Source organism: Colletotrichum abscissum (genome assembly GCF_030869225.1).
Source record: "Colletotrichum abscissum strain IMI 504890 chromosome Unknown Scaffold_37.1, whole genome shotgun sequence".
Classification (NCBI taxonomy): domain Eukaryota; kingdom Fungi; phylum Ascomycota; class Sordariomycetes; order Glomerellales; family Glomerellaceae; genus Colletotrichum; species Colletotrichum abscissum.
In genome coordinates this window covers 23741-43159 of record NW_026850287.1, presented here as the reverse complement: position 1 = coordinate 43159, position 19419 = coordinate 23741, and the positions used below count along the sequence as shown (strand labels likewise).

At 52.3% G+C, this 19419-nt stretch overlaps 7 protein-coding genes across 7 annotated transcripts; 5 read left to right on the top strand and 2 right to left on the bottom strand.

Moving 5' to 3' along the window:
- Positions 1-3275: 3275 nt before the first annotated feature.
- CABS01_12314 (cytochrome b5-like Heme/Steroid binding domain-containing protein) lies at positions 3276-4553 on the top strand (the record flags this gene model as incomplete). Its single annotated transcript, XM_060545668.1, has 2 exons — positions 3276-4102; positions 4163-4553. 2 exons carry the CDS (start codon positions 3276-3278, stop codon positions 4551-4553), a joined length of 1218 nt encoding a protein of 405 aa, XP_060396525.1.
- Positions 4554-5643: 1090 nt separating this feature from the next.
- On the top strand, positions 5644-7524 carry CABS01_12313 (CC1-like family splicing factor; the record flags this gene model as incomplete). Its single annotated transcript, XM_060545667.1, has 4 exons — positions 5644-6320; positions 6379-6687; positions 6746-7210; positions 7266-7524. The coding sequence occupies 4 exons, from the start codon at positions 5644-5646 to the stop codon at positions 7522-7524; spliced, it is 1710 nt and encodes a 569-aa protein (XP_060396524.1).
- A 3453-nt stretch (positions 7525-10977) lies between these two features.
- CABS01_12312 (uncharacterized protein) lies at positions 10978-13394 on the top strand (the record flags this gene model as incomplete). The annotated part of the gene is made up of 3 exons (XM_060545666.1): positions 10978-11670; positions 11822-12259; positions 12312-13394. The coding sequence occupies 3 exons, from the start codon at positions 10978-10980 to the stop codon at positions 13392-13394; spliced, it is 2214 nt and encodes a 737-aa protein (XP_060396523.1).
- A 72-nt stretch (positions 13395-13466) lies between these two features.
- CABS01_12311 (uncharacterized protein) lies at positions 13467-14200 on the top strand (the record flags this gene model as incomplete). The annotated part of the gene is made up of 2 exons (XM_060545665.1): positions 13467-13680; positions 13734-14200. The coding sequence occupies 2 exons, from the start codon at positions 13467-13469 to the stop codon at positions 14198-14200; spliced, it is 681 nt and encodes a 226-aa protein (XP_060396522.1).
- Positions 14201-14346: 146 nt separating this feature from the next.
- On the bottom strand, positions 14347-14808 carry CABS01_12310 (uncharacterized protein; the record flags this gene model as incomplete). Its single annotated transcript, XM_060545664.1, has 1 exon — positions 14347-14808. One exon carries the CDS (start codon positions 14806-14808, stop codon positions 14347-14349), a length of 462 nt encoding a protein of 153 aa, XP_060396521.1.
- A 559-nt stretch (positions 14809-15367) lies between these two features.
- CABS01_12309 (aminotransferase class I and II) lies at positions 15368-17373 on the bottom strand (the record flags this gene model as incomplete). Its single annotated transcript, XM_060545663.1, has 7 exons — positions 15368-15620; positions 15677-15756; positions 15812-15935; positions 16015-16027; positions 16082-16445; positions 16510-16985; positions 17286-17373. The coding sequence occupies 7 exons, from the start codon at positions 17371-17373 to the stop codon at positions 15368-15370; spliced, it is 1398 nt and encodes a 465-aa protein (XP_060396520.1).
- A 296-nt stretch (positions 17374-17669) lies between these two features.
- On the top strand, positions 17670-18816 carry CABS01_12308 (uncharacterized protein; the record flags this gene model as incomplete). Its single annotated transcript, XM_060545662.1, has 4 exons — positions 17670-17733; positions 18111-18224; positions 18255-18527; positions 18647-18816. 4 exons carry the CDS (start codon positions 17670-17672, stop codon positions 18814-18816), a joined length of 621 nt encoding a protein of 206 aa, XP_060396519.1.
- Positions 18817-19419: the final 603 nt, after the last annotated feature.

The following is a 19419-nucleotide window of genomic DNA, read 5'->3' as shown; positions in this document are numbered from 1 at the left end:
GACGCGCTAAGTTGGGCTTAACCTGGTATAAGCATGATGGGCATTGACTGTCCCAACTTAAGATAGAATCCCTCGATTCCTTTATCCACTTTTGATTTCTTCTACCATTGATTAATCAAAGCGAACTCAAACACGGAAGCCCTGCAGGATAATCGTCTATGTGTAAACCAAGTAAAGCCGTAGGTTACCAAAGTTGACACTGAATCACTTAAGCCGGATGTTTTGGGGTAAAGCAGGTCGTTGATACTTGTGCATACGACCATCAGATGCGCAGGAACCTTGAAATACCTTATTTGACTCCTGGCTCCCTGCCCCGCCTCTCTGTGTGCTGAGCTCAGCGCAGCAGACCACGACTGTCCCCCAACAATGAGTGCCCCTCAAGTAGGTGACATAATCGTTTGCCGCCCCATAATAAGGTACCCTAACTGTACTCTTACCAAGGCATTCTTGTTCTTTCTATTGTTCCTATGGTTACCTATCATCTTGTCTGGACTTCTCAGAGACTACACTTCGAACAGACAGGAAGGTTCCTACAACAATCTTTCGTTGACAGACATCCTATTTTGGCACCCATTTGCCCCTCCATCAGATACGCCCAGACCTACCTTACCTAAGGTATTCTTACGGAGTAGGTATCTCCCATAGGTACGCGCAACAGGGTGGGATCCGGCTGGTAAGGTACCTTAGGGCAGACCCGCACAGGAGAGCCCCGCCATTGGCTTAAGTCGAGGGGTTCCATTCCGACCAGGTAGACGGTACCTGGACCAATGCCATGCGTCCCTGGCGGATTCCAGGCTTGTCCCCAGCAACTCGTTCCGCACGACGAGATGATCAGGCATCTTCTTTTCCCATCTATTATTCTCTCAATCTTGGGCGCGCCTTAACTTTGGTACTGTGATATAATGGGTGGCCAGCTAAGGCAAGACAAGCCAGTGAGATGAACAGGATCCAGATAAATGACCTTTCTGTCTGGGTATACAAGGTGATATAAGCCACAGTCTCTCCGTTCAGCTCAACTACCTATCTTAACGAGACCAGAAGACTAATCAGTCCGAAAGGCACTGTTTGAAGAGACCCATGAGCGGCCCATGAGCCACAGATTGTAACCTTGAAAGCTGCGTCTCAGACTACCTACCTACGGATACTTCGTATAGCTGCTGTGAGGTGGCTGGGTCATATGGATTAGGTAAACCCCCGTGGGCTGAGGTAAGGTAAAGTACGGTACGGTACCTTACGGAGTACTGGCGTCAAGGCATTCGGGTGAAATGCACGTGTAATCAAACAAGAGGACTTATCGCGGGTACGTACTTGCATGCACCTCCCATCTCTGGCTCATGCATCAATATGCGCCGTGTGAGAAGACGCTTCAACTTGCTTCCACTAACTCAATCTCAGACTCGACCCCAACAATGCTCACTGTCACAGACCGCCGCCGCTGCCATCGCGCGCCACTCACTGCGATCTTGGTCCTCGGGTCGGGGGTCACGGCCCATGACTGGAGGTGCTAAGACTGTGGGAGGCCAAGAGTCCATTGCCAATCTTATCTCGAGTGTTCCAAGACTACCCCTCGATTGCAAGCCACGAGAAGCCACCTGTTGTTCCCTCAGGTCATTACCTTATGCTAAGGTAGGCTCTTGTTCTTGATTGAAGGAACAGTAATTACACCGCTCCTCCTGCGGTCCCACGGCTCGGTGTTCCTTTCATCTGATTACTTATTACTGATCGCTCCTTCATTCAAAGAATACCTACATCAACAGATAGGCAGGGTGTTAGGTCAGGATGCGAAGAAAAAACCATCATCCACTCGACATGGATAACAAGACAGCCAGCCCATTTAAGGTAACCGTAGATGCCTGTTACCTAGTCAGATCAAAACTTGGTACGGAGGCTCTAGGAGCCCTCTGCACAGACCTGGCAGCTGGGTCGATCTGGCTGGGCCGGCAGCCGATTGCATTGTTTCTTAATGACTAGTCCTGGATTTGCTTATTGCCTGGGCCCTGAGGTGCTGGGCTCGGTGATTGTCGCGGACTAATTCCACCGGGATTAAGTGACCATGAGAATGTCCATGTAGTCACCACTTCCCGCCTCAAACTGCCATGCAACTTTTCCCTCACCCTTCTGCCTCTAGGATTTTGCCGAACTTGCCCAATGCCCATTTCGCCCCGTTTGAAGTTTCGATGTTCCCCTACCTGTTGGCCTAGGCATTACACCTAGATAGGGTGGCGTTTCTGCTTGTTGCAGTCGTGGCAACGACAATGTATCGCGTGGTGGGCATTATGTGCCCTTTCGTACATGTTCCTAAGTCCCCGTTCCTGGTCTTCCGTCCCAGACCGTCCCAGGCCATGTTTGGGTTCCCAACAGCGGTTCCCACACCTCCCCGTCAGTCCCGCGTCCTGACTCCCTCATCACCCACACCTTTGGCTTCCTGGGTACTGTCTGTGTCCATACACTATGTACAGTCTGGCATTGTCAACCCCGTCACTCATTGCCCGTTCTGGAGGTGTTCGACTGTTGCTGAGCTGAGGTAAAAAAGGTGCAATTTCGGGGTCTGTAACTTTTGTATCCATTTGCCCACCTAAACAGACAGAGAAAGACACTCACACAGTGTAAACCCTGAAGAGCCGGGCGAAAGTGGTCAACAGGTGGAACCACGAATCGGCTGTCCAAGCTTCCGCCAGGTCCCGTTCTGTGCCAAAGTAACGCCACCAGGCCGTATTTTTTTTCTGGCCTAGAGAAGGGTGAGAGATTGCTAGTCGCGTAGAGAGCTTCTCCTTGGCCCTGCCACCCACGCATGCCTCCACGTTCACCTCACGTCCCCCGATCCCCAAATCAAACATCCCCCCTAAATTAATTCTTCGACCCGTCTCCGTTCTCTCACCACCCTGTGCCCACCGAGCCTCAAGTCACATCGCCCCGGCCTTCAACTTCGCCCTCCCGGCCCTCCCGGCTTTTGGCTCCTTTTCGGTTTCCCACCTCACCTTAGACCGCCTGCTTTAGTCGCCCAACCATACACCGTACTCCATCTTAATACTTCTTCCCTCCGTGCCACTTCTTCCTCCAACCTTCACCTTTCCCTCTCCTTCGCTAGGGCCTGCGACTGCGACTTCTGCTGCGATTTTTTCAACTCGTCCACTCCCTTCGTTGTCTTTCGACTCCTATTTCGTCCACCCTGGACCCGGGCACTAGGAACCCTCAGCAACAACAGTAGTACTTCCGAAAGTCCCTTCTCTGCCGTTTACGTATCGCCGCGAATCAATCGTCAAGCAACCACCAATATGCCGGCGCGAACTCTCCCTACCTTCACTCGCGCCGAGGTCGAGGCTCACAACTCCAAGAAGTCTTGCTATGTTACCATCGGTTCCAACGTATACGATGTGACCGACTTCGCCCAAGACCATCCCGGTGGAGCCGATCTCGTCTACGACTACGCTGGCAAGGACATCGACGCCATTCTAAAGGACCCAACCTCTCACCCTCACTCCGAGGCCGCATATGAGGTTTTGGATGACTCCCTGGTTGGCTTTGTCATTAACCAGAAGGCCGTCGACGGCCTTCGCAAGGTCAATGGCGCAGTAAATGGCAAATCGAATGGACATGCGAATGGAAACGGCAAGGCGAACGGCACCGTCGAGAAGACTGACGAAGCCGAGGGCGTCCAGATGAACGAGCACGGCGAGCTTTGGGACGGTGAACGTTGGGTCCACCCCCGAACCGGTATGGCCAGCGAGGAGGATCTGAGCAAGGAGACGGATTACACAAGCGACTATAAGAAGCATAAGTTCCTCGACTTGAGCCGCCCGTTGTTCCCTCAGATTTGGTTCGGCGGCTTTAGCAAGGAATTCTACCTTGATCAAGTCCACCGTCCTCGCCACTACAAGGGCGGCGAATCTGCGCCTCTGTTTGGCAACTTCTTGGAGCCTCTGTCAAAGACACCTTGGTGGGTTGTCCCGCTTGCATGGCTTCCGCCCGTCGCCTACGGCACCTATCTGGCTAGAGAAGGCATGGACAGCACCTTCCAGGAGGTCTGCTACTGGGGCTTTGGATTTTTCCTCTGGAGCTTGATCGAATACGTCCTGCACCGATTCTTGTTCCATCTCGACAAGTAAGTTTTCTTGCAACTTGATCTAACGTGAGAGGCCATTGGACTAATACGTTGGATTAGGTGGCTTCCTGACAACCGTGTTGGCATCACTGCGCACTTCCTCCTCCATGGCATCCACCACTACCTGCCCATGGACAAGTATCGCCTGGTCATGCCTCCCACCTTGTTCGTTGTTCTCGCCACGCCGTTCTACAAGCTCGCGCACTGGGTATTCTCTTACAGCTGGCACGCTGCCACGGCCGTCTACTGCGGAGGCATTTTCGGCTACATTTGCTACGACTTGACGCACTACTTCCTGCATCACCAGAACCTCCCTCTGTGGTACAAGGAGCTCAAGAAATACCACCTTCAGCACCACTTCCTCGACTACGAGCTCGGCTTCGGAGTCACCAGCCGGTTCTGGGACAGCATTTTTGGCACCGAACTTCCTCCCATTGTGAAGGCCAACTAATTCCACCCGACCACCGCACACGACCGCAACATACACAATGTCATGATGACGACTTCTGGGGCCTATTCCTAATACCGAACAGAGCAAGTTTGCTCAATTTCACCCTTACGTGTCCCACAATGTATATACGCTTTCAGGGCTTTACTTTAACGCTGTAATGGGGGTCATTTCATGGGCGTTCTGAGGAGATGGCTTGAATGAGCCTTGCGTATTACAGCGCCCCGGCCAGCTATGATGCGGCCGGGAAGAGCCGTCATGTTCTCATGACAGGCTGGTTTAGTACAGAGTATTTTGAATGATACCACACACCGAGATTATGCCATAAAATGACTAGACAGCACGTTCGTTTCCCGCCCAATCATGACTGTAAAAGGTGATGGGTTTGATGATTGCTCATGGCGAGGATCATAGCTTGATGGAGAAACAAATGGAGTAGCTTTCCGGACGCCATGGGCGCATCTGAACGGCGAACCGTTGCAGCAAACGTGTTCACGGGCAATCGTAGAGGGGGTCTGGTCGGGCCTCCAGGTTGAAGTCAGTTTGACATTTTGCAATGCTCCATCCTTAGCTTCGAGTTTGGGAAAAGGTATGCGACCAGTGGTCACGTGTTAGCATGATTTCCTCGGGATGAGGAAGGTCTATTCCTCATGGCTCAGATGGACGTATGGTTCATCGGTATTTCTTTGTCGTAGAGCATAGGTACCTCAAGGTTAGGTAGCGTGGGAAGGTACGATGCTACCGTGATACGCGGAACTTGCCCGTCTGAGTCAGCACTGTTATTACGTAAGCCACGCTCTTTCTGATTGCTACCGCCAGTGGCCACCTTCCAGATTCGCTTGGCTACCTAGCAGGTCCTGTTCAGTGCTTGGGCTGTCCCTAGCCCGATTCACTGTCTCGCCTGGCCCAAGATTTCTGTCGGACGCTTTCGTGTGACTGCGCCAACCTCTCCATCCCACGAATCACCTCGCTCTTCCCCTCTACACCCACACCGCGATAAAACCTGCCATCTCGAAAAATCATAGACAGCAGAAGCGAAAGAACAGCGTCGACTCTCCCTTCCTCGTCTCTTTCGCACTGAAATCAGCGCAAGATGTCGGGCCTAGACGTCGAGGCGTTGCTTGACGCCACCGCAAAAAGCTCTACCGAGACGAAGACACACGACGTCGAAGAACGCACCAATGGCGACCGTTCCGAACGTAAGGAGCGCGATCGCGGCCGCGATGGAAGCCGTGACAGGGACTATGATAGTCGTCGTCGAGACCATGAGCGCCGCGACCGCGACCGCCGCGACCGTAGCACGACACGCAGCCGACGTGGAACCCCAGACGACATCAAGACATCAACCCCTCGGAGCGACGCTGGTAGCCACAAGAGTAGGCGGAGAAGCAAAAGCCGCGATGATGATCGCCGTCGCTCACGTCGTCACAGAGGAGATGGTGATTACTATAGAGGCGGACGAGCCCGCTCGCGATCTCGGTCACCCCACCGCTCTTACCGCTCATCACGCGATGACTATCGCGAACGCCGCGATCGCTCAGATCGCTACTCTGGGGACCATCGCCGGGCTAGGGACGACGATCGTCAGGAAACTTCCAAGCGTGAGGCAACACCACAACTTACTGAAGATGAACGCGATCGCCGCACTGTCTTTGTCCAGCAGCTCGCCGCCCGTCTTCGCACCCGCGACCTAAAGGCATTCTTCGAGAAGGTCGGCCCCGTCATTGAGGCTCAGATTGTCAAAGATCGCATTAGCCAAAGATCCAAGGGGTAAGTTGAAGTTCAACCAACCTGACTTTAGCTGAAGAGTTGCTAACCACATGTACAGAGTCGGTTATGTTGAATTCAAAAACGAGGATTCAGTCACTCAAGCGCTTCAACTTACCGGACAGAAATTGTTAGGTATCCCTATCATCGTCCAGCTCACAGAGGCCGAGAAGAACCGACAGGTCCGCAACTCCGAGACCACCAACGCCCACCCGAACTCGATCCCCTTCCATCGCCTCTACGTGGGCAACATTCACTTCAACGTCACCGAGCAGGATTTACAGGCTGTCTTTGAGCCTTTCGGCGAACTTGAGTTTGTCCAACTCCAGAAGGACGACAATGGACGCAGCCGAGGCTATGGATTCGTGCAGTACGTTCTGGTCCTCTTCTACTGAATCTCAAGGGCAATACTGACTAATAGTTTGTAGATACCGCGAAGCCAGCCAAGCCAGGGAGGCCCTTGAAAAGATGAACGGCTTCGATCTCGCTGGTCGCCCGATTCGCGTCGGCCTCGGAAACGATAAGTTTACCCCTGAGAGCACTGCCAACATCTTGCAGAGATTTCCTGGCCAAAACCCACAGTTCCAAGGCTCTGCATTCTCTGGTGCGGGTGGCCGAGGCCCCCAGACATCGGCATTCGATCGCGCGGGTGGACGAGACAGCGAAAAGTCTGGCGGTGCCAGCGCCCTTGATGACACAGATGTCGCCGGTGTCAACTTTAACAACTACAGCCGTGATGCCCTGATGAGAAAACTTGCCAGGACTGATGATGCTTCCAACGGAGTAGATGAGCGACAGGTGTTGAAGCCCAAGACCGAGACCAAGCCTCTGCTGGTCAACGTGAACATGGCCAGCCGATGCGTCGTCCTGCACAACATGTTTGACCCTGAAGAGTACGTTGCCCATTTTCTCCCACCCTCTTTTTATACAATGCTAACAATCTTTTAGGGAAGAGGGAGAAGAATGGGTCAAGGAACTGGAGGATGACGTTCGACAGGAAGCAGAAACCAAATACGGCCGCGTCGTACACATCTCCGTCGATCCGAACTCCAAGGGCGACATTTACCTCAAGTTCGACAAGGTCCAAGGTGGCGAGAACGCCATCAGAGGCCTCAACGGTCGTTACTTTGGAGGCAGGATGATCGACGCGTCACCTGTTGTAGATGCCGTCTACAGCAGTTTGTTCTCTCGCACACGAGCGATCTGAAAGCTAATCCATGGCCCCGAAACTACTCGTCTAGGACCCCCCTAAAGTAAGATCTAACATATCACGTCACTCTACCTTCGCTCACAAGATTGCTAGGCTGATGCTATCGTCCTCCAAACCTCGCTCATTAGATCGAGCCCAGACGACCGCGAGACTTGCACCGTTGAGTCGCCTGAGGCCGCCGTTCGCGTCCTGCCAAGTCTTTGTCACATCAGACACCAAGGCCTACCTACCCCAACATCACTGGAGAGCAGGTTGACATCGCACTGATTATCTGCAGAAAAAGCTTTGATTACACATTTCGATCGCCACTTTTTTCTGGCTGATATTTGTACCTTAGGTTGTTCCCTTCCAAGTCCTCCATTACATGCGGAGCGAATAACAGGTTGCCAAAACGGCGTCTGGGTAAGGAACAAAGGAAGCTGTAGTTTATGCACCACATTAGGTACTAAAATTGTTCTTAGCAAATGCTGCTTGATCTTTAATGAACTGGCGCGATGGCTAGTCGCAGGTGGCCTCATCGTTGTCGTCTCACTTGCCCTCCGGACACGTTAATCCTTAAAGTTATTAAAACTGGCCATTGGGCTGGCTGTGAGGCTATATAACTGGCAACTATATTCATAACTCCGTGAGCGAGAGCGTACGCGGTCACTGTTCACCACGGCGGCTTAGTGGTGGGCCCCATCGAGTTCTCTGGGACTATATCTTCTTTCAGCCTATCTATTCCATCCTACATATTAGCCTGGTCCTCCACAACGACCTCTGGTCCTGCCAGACCAGTTTGTGCTCGAACGAGTAGTGCTCCTGAGTGCGATTAGAAGGGTCCCAAATTCCCAGCTTTTTGGCTTCTTGCCACATGCTGCTCAAGATCTTGGGCTCTTTTCTCTTCTTTATCATCTAGCGGTCCTATGGCAGCTACCTTCTTTGCTCAAGCCCATGGGCATGAGCAGCCTGGCTCTTGCAAAAGTCTACTTGTTCTTACCTTTTTCTCCTCTTTTGTTCTTCACTTTCTCCTTGATCACCAGACACGTAAGGGCTTTCATCGGACATTAAGCAATCATACCAATGTCACAATTATCAACCACAGCTAAACAGGCTGCTTCTGCTTCATTTACGCGTGAAAGATCGCCAGGTCATGTACCCATCATGGTGCTTTGCAAGATGCCCCCTCTACCGAGGCCATCTGCCTTGACTGGATTCTAGGAGGTGTGAGAACACTCGCTATAATAGCAGTATCCCCCATCTTATTGCTTGTGATAAGGAATACTTTCCTTATTACTCTTGATTCACTCTCATTGCCTACCAAAGCCAAACAGAATCTTATCATTGGTACCAGTAGTCCTGTGAGTTTCTTTCTGTCTGAAGTGGCATTGTTGTCTCGTCGCACATCTCATCGTTCTTTAGCATTTAAACCGACGACTTCACATGAAATCAATCATCACAAGGCGTATCCGTTAGAACATCTAGAAGCCTTAGATTACACAAGGTCATTTGGCAGTATTTGAACAGCCCTCTCGTCTTTCCACATTCATGCTTCATAACTTGAGCCGAGCTGCTCTCATCAACTGTCTTCTCATTGAAATCTGCCTGCTGACGAACATACACCAACCCCTGAAAACAGCGAGAGCTAACAACTTCCTCCCGCCTCTTCCGGTAAGAATATCATGTTGAGAAGGAAAACCAACTGTCCCCCGTGCTCTCGCCCTTTTGAGGCTTTATGAGATCTCTTCCCCTCGGCCCTCGCCTTTCTGAAGACATGTTGAATATCTTGCCCCTGAGCTCTCGCTCTTTGGGGACATATGGTAGAGTGTCATCCCACTTGTCTCCCTCCCCCTCCTGGTGGGACATGAATTCAGTGCATCCTATACTCTCGCCCTTTTCAGAACTGGTCAAGGTTCGTCTCGTAAGCTCTCGTCCTCCTTGAATAGGCCTCAAATAACTTCATCCCCGTAGTCTCGCCACGCTCCAGAGGGCATGAACAAAGTCTGTTCCTCCCGTGCTCTCGCCTTTCTGAGGTTACCTGAAGACTTTTCTTCCCTCTCTTCTCCTCTTGCTTTGCCCACCTCACCATCCTTTTTCCCAAACTTCTTCCTTCCAATATCATCTACGCCCATCCATCTCTACTCTCACCCATACTTATCTCGTCATATTTCTCTCAACCTTACTCCTCGAATTCCATCACGAAAACACTCTCGAAATTCCTTCCGTTCAAATCCACACATCCAGCTTGCGGCTCCAAAACGTTCCGTCTGGACGCCTGCTTGGTTGAATTTAGCCTTCACTCTCAACAGACAGCAATAGAGTAACGTCAACAAGGTAAGGGCTGTCACTTCTACTCCCATCGAGTTCTCCATCGTCTTCTCATCACATTTCTTCTCTTTCGCGGTTCACTGACCAACTATTCCCAGGCTTTTCGGCCCGACAATATCGCTGGCTCTTCGAGGAGCTTCAGAAGACGACGACACAGCTCTTGCGCCTCTCAACAGATTTTGAGCTTGCCTCTGGACACCAAGGCTTCTCCCTGAGATCACCGTGACAGCGCTGGAACAAGATTATTGTCCTTCATCGACCCCTTTGGTAAGCTTTCACTTCTCTCTTCCCTCTCGAGATCCAGCTTACGAGAGAAACAACATACAGCCCGAACGAGTCGACAAGTTTGCTTGACTTGCTCAATTCTTTGCAGATCACTGGCTCCATAGCTTCAACGATACTCCAGAAAAAGGGCACGCACCTGCTTCAACATCTGACGATACCGTCGAGTTTATTAATTTTGCTATCTCGGTATGTAGCATTTCTCATCAACCACTGATACTCGTCTTCTTCCCGCGCCTGTTTTGTTTGCTCTCCTTCTTTCTTACTGCGACGAAAGTCACATAGCAAGGCTGTGTGGCTCGAGTCGCTGTGGTGACCGAGGGAGCCAATATCCTCTCCCCTCTGGGGCCACGAAGACAAGTGTCGAGGGGTAGGATCTGCACATTGTTCACTCATTCGTATAGCCTCATTCCCTCCCCCAATCTTCCAGTGTCAAATGGTTTTAGCTCACTTACAGACCAACCCAAATGGGTTGGCGGGTGGGTGTTTGACACGGTGCATAGATCCAGTGATCTCACCGAGCTCACCTTCCACTTCACCTTGCCCATTTCTGTGCGTATTCTCCTGAAGATTTCCCGGGTGCGCCTCCTTAAGGGACTTGTGTGGGCTGCACCTGCCTTCTCGGAAGATATCAATTTTTTTTTTCACCCTTCTTTGTTGTATCACCTACAAACCTTCCATTACTTCTACTTCCCACCTTCAAGACTTCCGGCGCTTCTGCATCACCCAGCCTCTTCACCCTCCCATCACCAGTCCAGAAATATTCCTCGAGTATTTCCACATACTTCCACACTACCTTTCGTTTCATACCACATCCTACACGCCCACACTTCCCAATTCAATCCGTCTCGCGTGGTCAAGATGGCCGACTCAGGTAGCGCTCGCTCTCGGGCTGGGCGCGGAGGCGTTTGTCTCGCCGAGCATTCGCCCCAGTTCGCTGCGACACGCGAGCCATTCCGGACGACTCCTAGCTCGTCTTCTGACAGCACCGTCCGCAATGCTGGATCACCTTCTGATGTCTTTGCGGCCGATCTTTCTAACCAAAACTCGCAGCTCAACCACAAGAGTTACCAGTTGCCTCAGCCACCGAAGTTTCAGCCGACAAACCTCACTTCCACCAAGAGTCAGGATCAGGAAAGCAACCAGAAACCAAGTCGTACTATCAGTCAGCATCCGCCGCACTTCTCAACAGGAAAGGCATCATTTCCCTCTGAGAGAACGGCATTGGCAACTCCAACTGGGCGTTCTGCAGTACAGCCAAACACCCTTGGACATCGATCTGGCCCGCTGCCGTCTTCTACATCTATTCGTGACTTCGAAGGTACCCCCAGCGCCAAGACTCCCGGTCATCATACCCCGGGTTCCTTGAACAACGACACTCGACGAATTCAACAGCATCCTGCCCCCGTCGAGGACAAAACAAAGCTCAAGCCAACTTCTGAACTCACAAAGACGAACAAGATTATCGCGAAGATGGCTACTCACTGTCATATTGACGGACCTTTGGCTGGCCCTCTCCGGGAGAGTCGCCGCTCCGAGCTGGCCAGAGACCATGTAAGTCACATTGTGCCTCGATTGGGGCCTTCTTTCACCTTGAGCCAGGCTTCTCATCTCCCAGTTTCCATCTTCGCCTTTCTTCTTTGGTTCTCACTGTTTTGGCTTTTGTTTGTTGCTCCGGACCAAATTGCTGACTTTGAGATGAAAGCCCGCTTGGATTCCCGCTCGGCAAGTTCAAGCCGGAATTATGACCACTCAGCAGGCGATCCGCCGCACTCCTGGCATTCCGGCCAACATTGCCAACGACCTTTGCGATGGCCTCCAGGTGTACTCGCAAAAGGTTAACGACATTCTTCGCCAGGCTGTCAATGAGGTCGCAGATATCAAAATCGATCTCGAGTACAACGACAAGGTTCTTTGTTCCAATAAACTGGAGGCTAGCATCATTTCCGAGGAACGTGAGCAGCTCAAGCGCGATGTTGCTGAGATTCACCGCAAGTACGAGGAGTTGGAGGATCGTCTTGCGCGCTACCACGTGGAGCAGGAGAACCACAAGAACACGGTTCTCGAGTTCTTGGCCCGCCTCGATCCTCGCAATGATGAAGAGAATGGAGACAGAGAGCAGATCGTTGCCGAGTTGCTTCAGGTTCGTTTCCATGATTCTCGTTTATGGGAAATTGCTAATGACACCACAACAGACTCTCAAGGACTTCATGGACCGCCCTAGCTCCCGCTGGATGCACGGAGAGCGTGAGAACTCTTCCAAGGCCATTGCCATCCTCAGTACCGAGAGCATCGCCGCGCTTGAGAAGGAGAACCACCCTCAGTCGGCTAAGCGGCTTCAGCAGTCTCAGGATGCACGTCGTGCCCCTGGTTCGGAATCACATGAGATGATCCCCACCTTGGACAATGCTCTGCAGCCGTTCTACCACCAGCAGAACATTCCGGGCTTTCCACCTGCTCATAATGCCCCTTCCACTTCTTTCCCGGGCATGTATGGCCCTGGCCGTCGGTCTGGTGACAACCGCACCATATCTTCCGCGGGTTGGACGCGCGCGTCTAGCGGCACCCCTACTCAATATACCGGTTCTTACTCGCAAACTCGAGACATTCAGAACGGTTTCAGCGGCGGATATCAGCAGTCCAATGGCTTTGAGGGACCCAGTAACCATCGAGGCCGGTTCAACATGCCGTCCCGCCCTGGCACTGCCATGGGCCACCGCGGCTCGTTCCGTCCCAATGCTCCTGAGTTCCACCCGGGCATGTATGGCAACGCAGACAACAGTGGCTTCCACAATGATACGTCCTACAACATGAGCTACGGCTCAGGATCCAATGCTGGTTCTCGCCACAACTTCAACGGAGGCAGCACTCCTTTCCGCAGCCCGACTACTCGCTCCGCTGGTCATTACGGCAACTTTGAAGGACCCGGTGGTGGCTTTCCTCGCCCGCCTCCTCTGGTTCCTTCGGGACGTCAAATCTCCCATGGTTCCCAGTACGGCATGGGCTCGAGCCACATGGGCTACAGCAACGACTACTCGATGGTTCCACAGCGCACTCGTAGCCACGGCCCCAACTCGTCCGGCAACAGCCACCATACGGCTAACATCCGTCAGCAAGGAGCTTTCAGTCCCGGTCCCTTTGGCCAGGGTGGCCATGGCCCCAGCCATGCAGTCACCAGTCCATTGGCTCCCGGCAACGGCTTCAGTGAGGATGAAGGCGGCGACAATGAGCGCTATGCTCGTGCTCTTGAGGGCGTTTGGGGTCTCGCGCGGGGCTAGGTGCTCCAGTTTGCCTCGAACGTTGACCTTAGCATTCTGTCGCGCTCCAACGATGTTGCCATCCTTCGTTACATGATGAAGCTCTATGCTCCCTTCAGCGAGCAGCAGGCGTGGTCTTACATTCGTCAGCACATGAACGACCCCATGAGCCGTGCTTGTCTCATCTCTCGTACCATGATCGATCTTCTTATCAATCGGATCTTCACTTTCGAGGCCTGGGAGGGTTTCTCTGTTGATGCTGATCGCCAGCTGCGTGAGATTCGCCACGAGATGAACAATCTCCCTGGTAAGTTGTATCTGACACGTCTCTCAATGCAAGAATATGACTAACTTAAACAGCGGGTCAAGGTGGTGCTCTTCAGCTGTGTATTGATCGAGTTGCGTCCCTGGTTAACTCTTGCATCAACCATGAGCGCTACGACGCCTACCGCAACCACCGGATCGAGTACTTCCAGGCTGAGCTCCGCGAGATGCTCTCGCCGCTCTTGCTGCCCGAGTCTGAAGGCGGTCCCGACCTCGAGAGGGCCGACGAGGCGCTTTGCCAGATGTGCGAGAAGGCATGGTCCATCTCGGCGAAGATGTTTACCTCGCGATGGACTTTCGAGTTCCGCTTTCCCGATACGGGAGCGCGCTTCAACACTGGAACCATGGTTGGAATCGCGCCCAACATTGGTCCGCAGCTTCTCCAGGCTGAGCATTGGCGCGTGCAGCTTGTGGTTACCCCCGTCATCACCGTCCGCAATGATACGGGTACTTCCATCTCAGTTGCCTCAATCACCAGCGCTCACGTCATCTGCATGAAGTAGTCGGTGGCTTTACGCCAGACCAACTTCGCTGCATTTCACTCTGCGTGCTTTCTTCACCAATGAAGCTTTCTCTATATAACGAGGAAGCTGCTGTACGACTTACGACTCACGACACGTTTGCGATTCTGCTTTCTCCCGGTTTCTTCCTAAAGCTCTCCAACAGCAATCATGAAAAGACCAAACAAGAGCGGTACTCTCAACTCCGCCAAAGTTGCCTTTCGAGAGCTTTCATACAGAGCCATCATCGTCACCATCACTATTATCAGCAAGGCTCTCACCGATACTGAGAAAGCAGTGCCACCAACAGGCAAGGTTCTCAACACGAAGAGAACAGTGCCACCGTCACCAGTACAGCACTGAACGCGGTCCATGAGACCAAAGAAGACGACAAAAAGCCTTAATGATCTTTGGGAATTCACAACTTGGACTTCTTCTCCCTCTGAACATGTTGGAGTATTTGGACATGCGCCCCCGACTCCTTCAGCTCCATTGGAACCAACTTGCGAGAGACCTTTGGAACATCTCGGAAAATTGGGAATGGATACGCAGAAATTGGGTTCGGGATTGGCAGTTGCGACAAAAATCAACAAAATCACCAAAAAAATCATTTGCTTTTTTTTTCTTTGCTTTTTGTTTCCATGGGGGATTCCCTTGGCTAGCTACACTGGTCACTGAAGTTTTCTAGCTAAATTTCGAGGAAAGATGTGTTGCGGCCGAGGGACTGGATCTGGCTCAGAGAAAATTGGCGATAGAAAAGTACCAAAAAAAAATCGTAAAAGTCTTGTAAAAACCTTGGTTCTCGAAATGATGGTGACAAGGTAAAAGTGAGTAAGGCCTCTCTCTGCGTGAGTGAACTATGCAGAGCTTCAACATTGTGACTATCGCTGCCGTAGTAGTACAATGCTGCATTTCAAAGTAAGCGACATGGAGATTTGGTTTTCACCCCAGCTATCAAATCACTAGCAATCTGAGACAAATTTTTGTATGTTGCGATAATTCATTCATTGTAACACGCTCTACTGGCGTATTGGTCTGTTCGGCATCAACTGTGCCGTCTTCGTGTATACGTTCAAGCAATGAAGACTAGGGTATTCAATCTTCATCCGTCGTGAGTCGTCCGTTTCCAACTCCATCCAATCCTCTATCCTAGGAACCACTCTATAACGTCTAGTCAGACGACTTGCGGAACTTGTTAACGACACGCTCAATACCGTCGCATCCCTTCTTCAGGGTCTCCATCTTGGGGCCGTAGGAGAAACGGACGAAGTGGTGGCAAGGGCTGTCGAAGAGATCACGGCGTCTGGAGGGGTTCAGGTCGAAGAAGATACCAGGCACGACGATGACCTTCTCCTCAAGACAGGCCTGGAAGAAGTTGAGACCGTCGGCAATGGCCTCAGGAAGACCCTCAAGGTTGAGCCAGCTGGTGGATGTCAGTCTTGGCGCTTGACTTTGTCTCTTTCAACGACAGCAACTTACAGGTAGAAAGTGGAGTCGGGGACGTATTTAATGATGAATCCCATTTCGCGGAGTCTGCGAACGACGTAGTCACGCTTGTCCTACTCACTTTATTAGGAAATTTCAAACTCGAAGCCGCTCGCTCAATCGACTTACGCGGAAGTGCTTTTGCAAGGAGATCATCTCCGTCTTGACGAGAGTAGGGTCAAGCATGGGGATTGCCGCCTCCTGGAAGGGGTGGTTGGCACCACCGTCAAGGTAGCTGCCGCAAGAGCCAATGCTAAAGTTTTGTCAGTGTCTCGGTCCACCGTTCCAATCTCATGGCCACCATTAGGCACACATGTGGAGGAAAAACTCACGCCTTGATGTATTCTGCAAGCCATGTTAGCAAGTGGTTCATTAAATTTATAGATATCAATCACATACCCTTGGGACCAAGGATCCACGCAACACGCCAGCCGGGCAGTCTGAAGCGCTTGGTCAAGCCGTCGATAATGAGAACATCGTCCTCATCGACGTCCTCGACGTTCTCAGCAGCAGAGATGGTACTGCCGTCACAGTTGCTCGTATAGTTGTAGCCGGAGTAGAACTCGTCGCTGACGAAGGTGGCGCGGCCACGGCAAATATCCTGGATCTCGGCCAACTCGGGGTTGGCAACGACACGGCCGGTGGGGTTGCGGGGGTTCGAGGTCAGAATGACAGAAGAACCACGGGAGATCTCCTCAGCGATGCGGTCAGGGTGGATGTGGTAGCCGTCCTCCTCGGCGAGAGGGACAGGGATGGCGGAGAACTAAATACTCAGTGTCAGATGCTGTACATTCTTTCATGCTTCAAACTCAGAAATAGAGACATACGTTCTTGAAGAGAGACAGCATCTCGTTGTACGCCGTGTAATCGGGCAAGAAGAAAGAGAGGTAAGAGTTCCCGAGAACGGCAGCGATACGAATCAGACCGGCGCGACCACCAGGGACGATTGCGACGTTCTCCCAAGTGTACTTGCTATCCTTGCCCTCGCGGTGCATTACGTTGTAGAGGTTGGCAACAGCCTCGCGGAGTTCTCTGATACCGGCTGTAGGGCCATACTCGCGACCAGCCATGGAGATATCGATAGTGGTGGGACGGGGAAAGCAGCCAGCAATATCATCCTCAACTTCGGGGGCACCCTGGCCCAAGTTGGCCCAAGCATCGGGCTCCTCGAGAAAACCGTACTCGGAGGCACGCTCAGTACACCAAACGACACCGGTGGAGGCACGGCTAGCATCGAGACCGGCGTGGGGCTGGTGGCCTTCGTGGGCATTACGGAACTGTCTGTGAGTCTTTGACTGGACCTCTGATGGAATATGTCAGCATTGGTTTTTTCTTGAGGTGAAGTTATCATGGCCAATGGCGCCGATCAGAAAGCCAAGAATGACATCGAGCTTGAGTTGGAGTTGTGTGGAGAACGAGGGGCAACTCTGCTCAGCTCCTACCCCGCACTCAACACCAGAGCTCGACAACAAGCTTTTCTCCCATCCTTTGTGCGTATCTGTATAACTTGCTTGAAGCCACGACAAGTCGAGCAGATAGGTATTGCTTGGATGACTGAATGGAATTTGTATAGAAAGGAGGAAAGGGAGGTTTTCGTTCTTACCATTGCCTCCAACCTCGCCGACACTGAAGCGTCTTGGCTTGGGCACACCGGTGTGCCGGTTGATGGAGAACTTGCGATTGCTGAACATATTGCCTTGTTGCACGCAGCTGACGAATGTGTGTGGGCTTTGTTGTGGAAGTGACGGTGGGAGATATTAGCAGCTGCGTACTGGGAGCTGCAATTGAAAGGGGGGAAAGAGTTTAATGGTCGGTGAAAGAGGTTTCTCCGATATCACCTGGCTGGAGCAAAATCTGGGGAAGGTGAGGAGGGAAGAGTGCAGGTGCGGGAAGGGTGAAGCTAAAAACAAAAGGGGGCAGAAAGGGCTGTTCACCTTTTCAAGGTGAGGCAGCGAGGGGCACAAAAAACGTCTTATACGGGGAAGCTATGAGCTGGAAGGCTTCTCTTCACCGGCACTTGGGTCCTGACGTTGGCTTGGGAATCCCTGCAGGTCAAGAATGCAGCTCCTATGCAGGCTCTTCCAGGTGTGGAGATTCCAGAATGCGATAGCGACGCTGATAGGCCGGGAAACCGATTTCTTCCTTCTTGAAGATGAACGTGGGACTGTCACTTGACGAAGTTGAGCGGATGGTTACCGAGTCTCGCAGGGCGACGGGGGTCAAAAACAGGTCCTGAAAGGATAGTAACAGCAAACAGTGTTTGGGTCTACAGCCAGAGCCAGTCTCAGTCTAGTCCGCGCCGAATCCGTGCCGCTTGTGCCGTCTTCAGGCCAGAACCAAACGAGTCCTGAATCGTCGATCTGTCATTAGGGGCAGGTTCGGTGATGAGAGTGAACGCAGCGCAGACGACATTACAATGTTTCGCAAGGGCACTTCTTATCGAGAAACGCAACGCCAGCGCGTTTCTGTGCCCGAAAGTTGCCCCTCCTCTGCCCCTCGTTCTCCCTCGCCAACGTCAACGATTCGGGTTGGTACCACGACAGTACGTAAAAAAAGCGGTGTCTAGAGTCAGTGTCCTGCTCCAAAGCGGATCTCCGCATCACGGCCTGCCCCGTACCCAGTTGCGAATGCGATTCGTGCCCAATCACTGCAGGTAGCCGTCTCCCGTCCCGGATTGAGGGCCGCGAGGGCCTGACTTCTGGGGGGAAATCGGCCCTCGCCAGACCTTCTCCAGAGTCTAGCAAGGGGCAGGATATCTCGATTTATCGTGAGTATCAAGTCATTAACGGCACACAAAGTGGATATTGCACAGCTTTCTGCGTTGCTGAACGCCCGGCCCAACCATGTAAGATAAGCCTGGCAACCTAGGGCGGGTCCCGAACGTGACTTGCCGGGACACTCAGGGCGCTTGTGTTGTCGTCGTGGGCCGGCGCACCCGATCATCGAATTTGATAGGTTTTCTAGGCCAGAGAGCAAAGGAAATATCTGAAGAAGCCAACCAGCAGAATCATTTTGTTACCTACGACCAACAGATAGAGCCACCTCATATGGACGCATGGACAATCAGCCATGACGCATCTGGGGGAGAGCATAACCCCAGCATTCATCACCTCGAGAATCGAAAACGGCAGTGACAGAGACTCACGAAACCGGCGACGGCGAGTACATAGTTCGCTGGGTCCCGTGTACCGAGACCTTAGCGTCACCTTGACCCCGTTCGTCGCGGTCCCTGGGAGAGACGGAAGACGGCCGAAGATGCAGGCCGGCCGAAAACAGTCAATAGAGTCACGTGATTCGTTGTCTTCTCTTTCCCCGCCAAGCCACGATGCGATCCCAGAAACCCGGGTGGACAAATTATGACGCTTCATGTTTGGCATTGTTCAGATCCGAGGCATCCAGGGACTCAGTTCCTCCATTTTTCCAAAGGGGCGAACCACGTGTTGGCTATCAGGCGCACTTTCTTCAAGCCTGAGCATCAAGGAGAAGGCGGTGCATGGCGGTGCAAAAAAAGCCTATGTGGCTGCGGCGAGCCTCCTGGCCAATCAGACTGCGTTTGTGACTTCACCCAATAAGCCCCTCAGCGGTCACGAGCAATGCCCCCGGGGAGGCTCAAAGATCATAATCTCTCAAAGACAAACTAGTCAGAGCGATAATTCAACTTCAGACTCAGGCAGAATGACCAGGCAGATTACTTTGTCAAGGCTCTGAGAGCTTTGATAAGAGGCGATGAGTAGAAC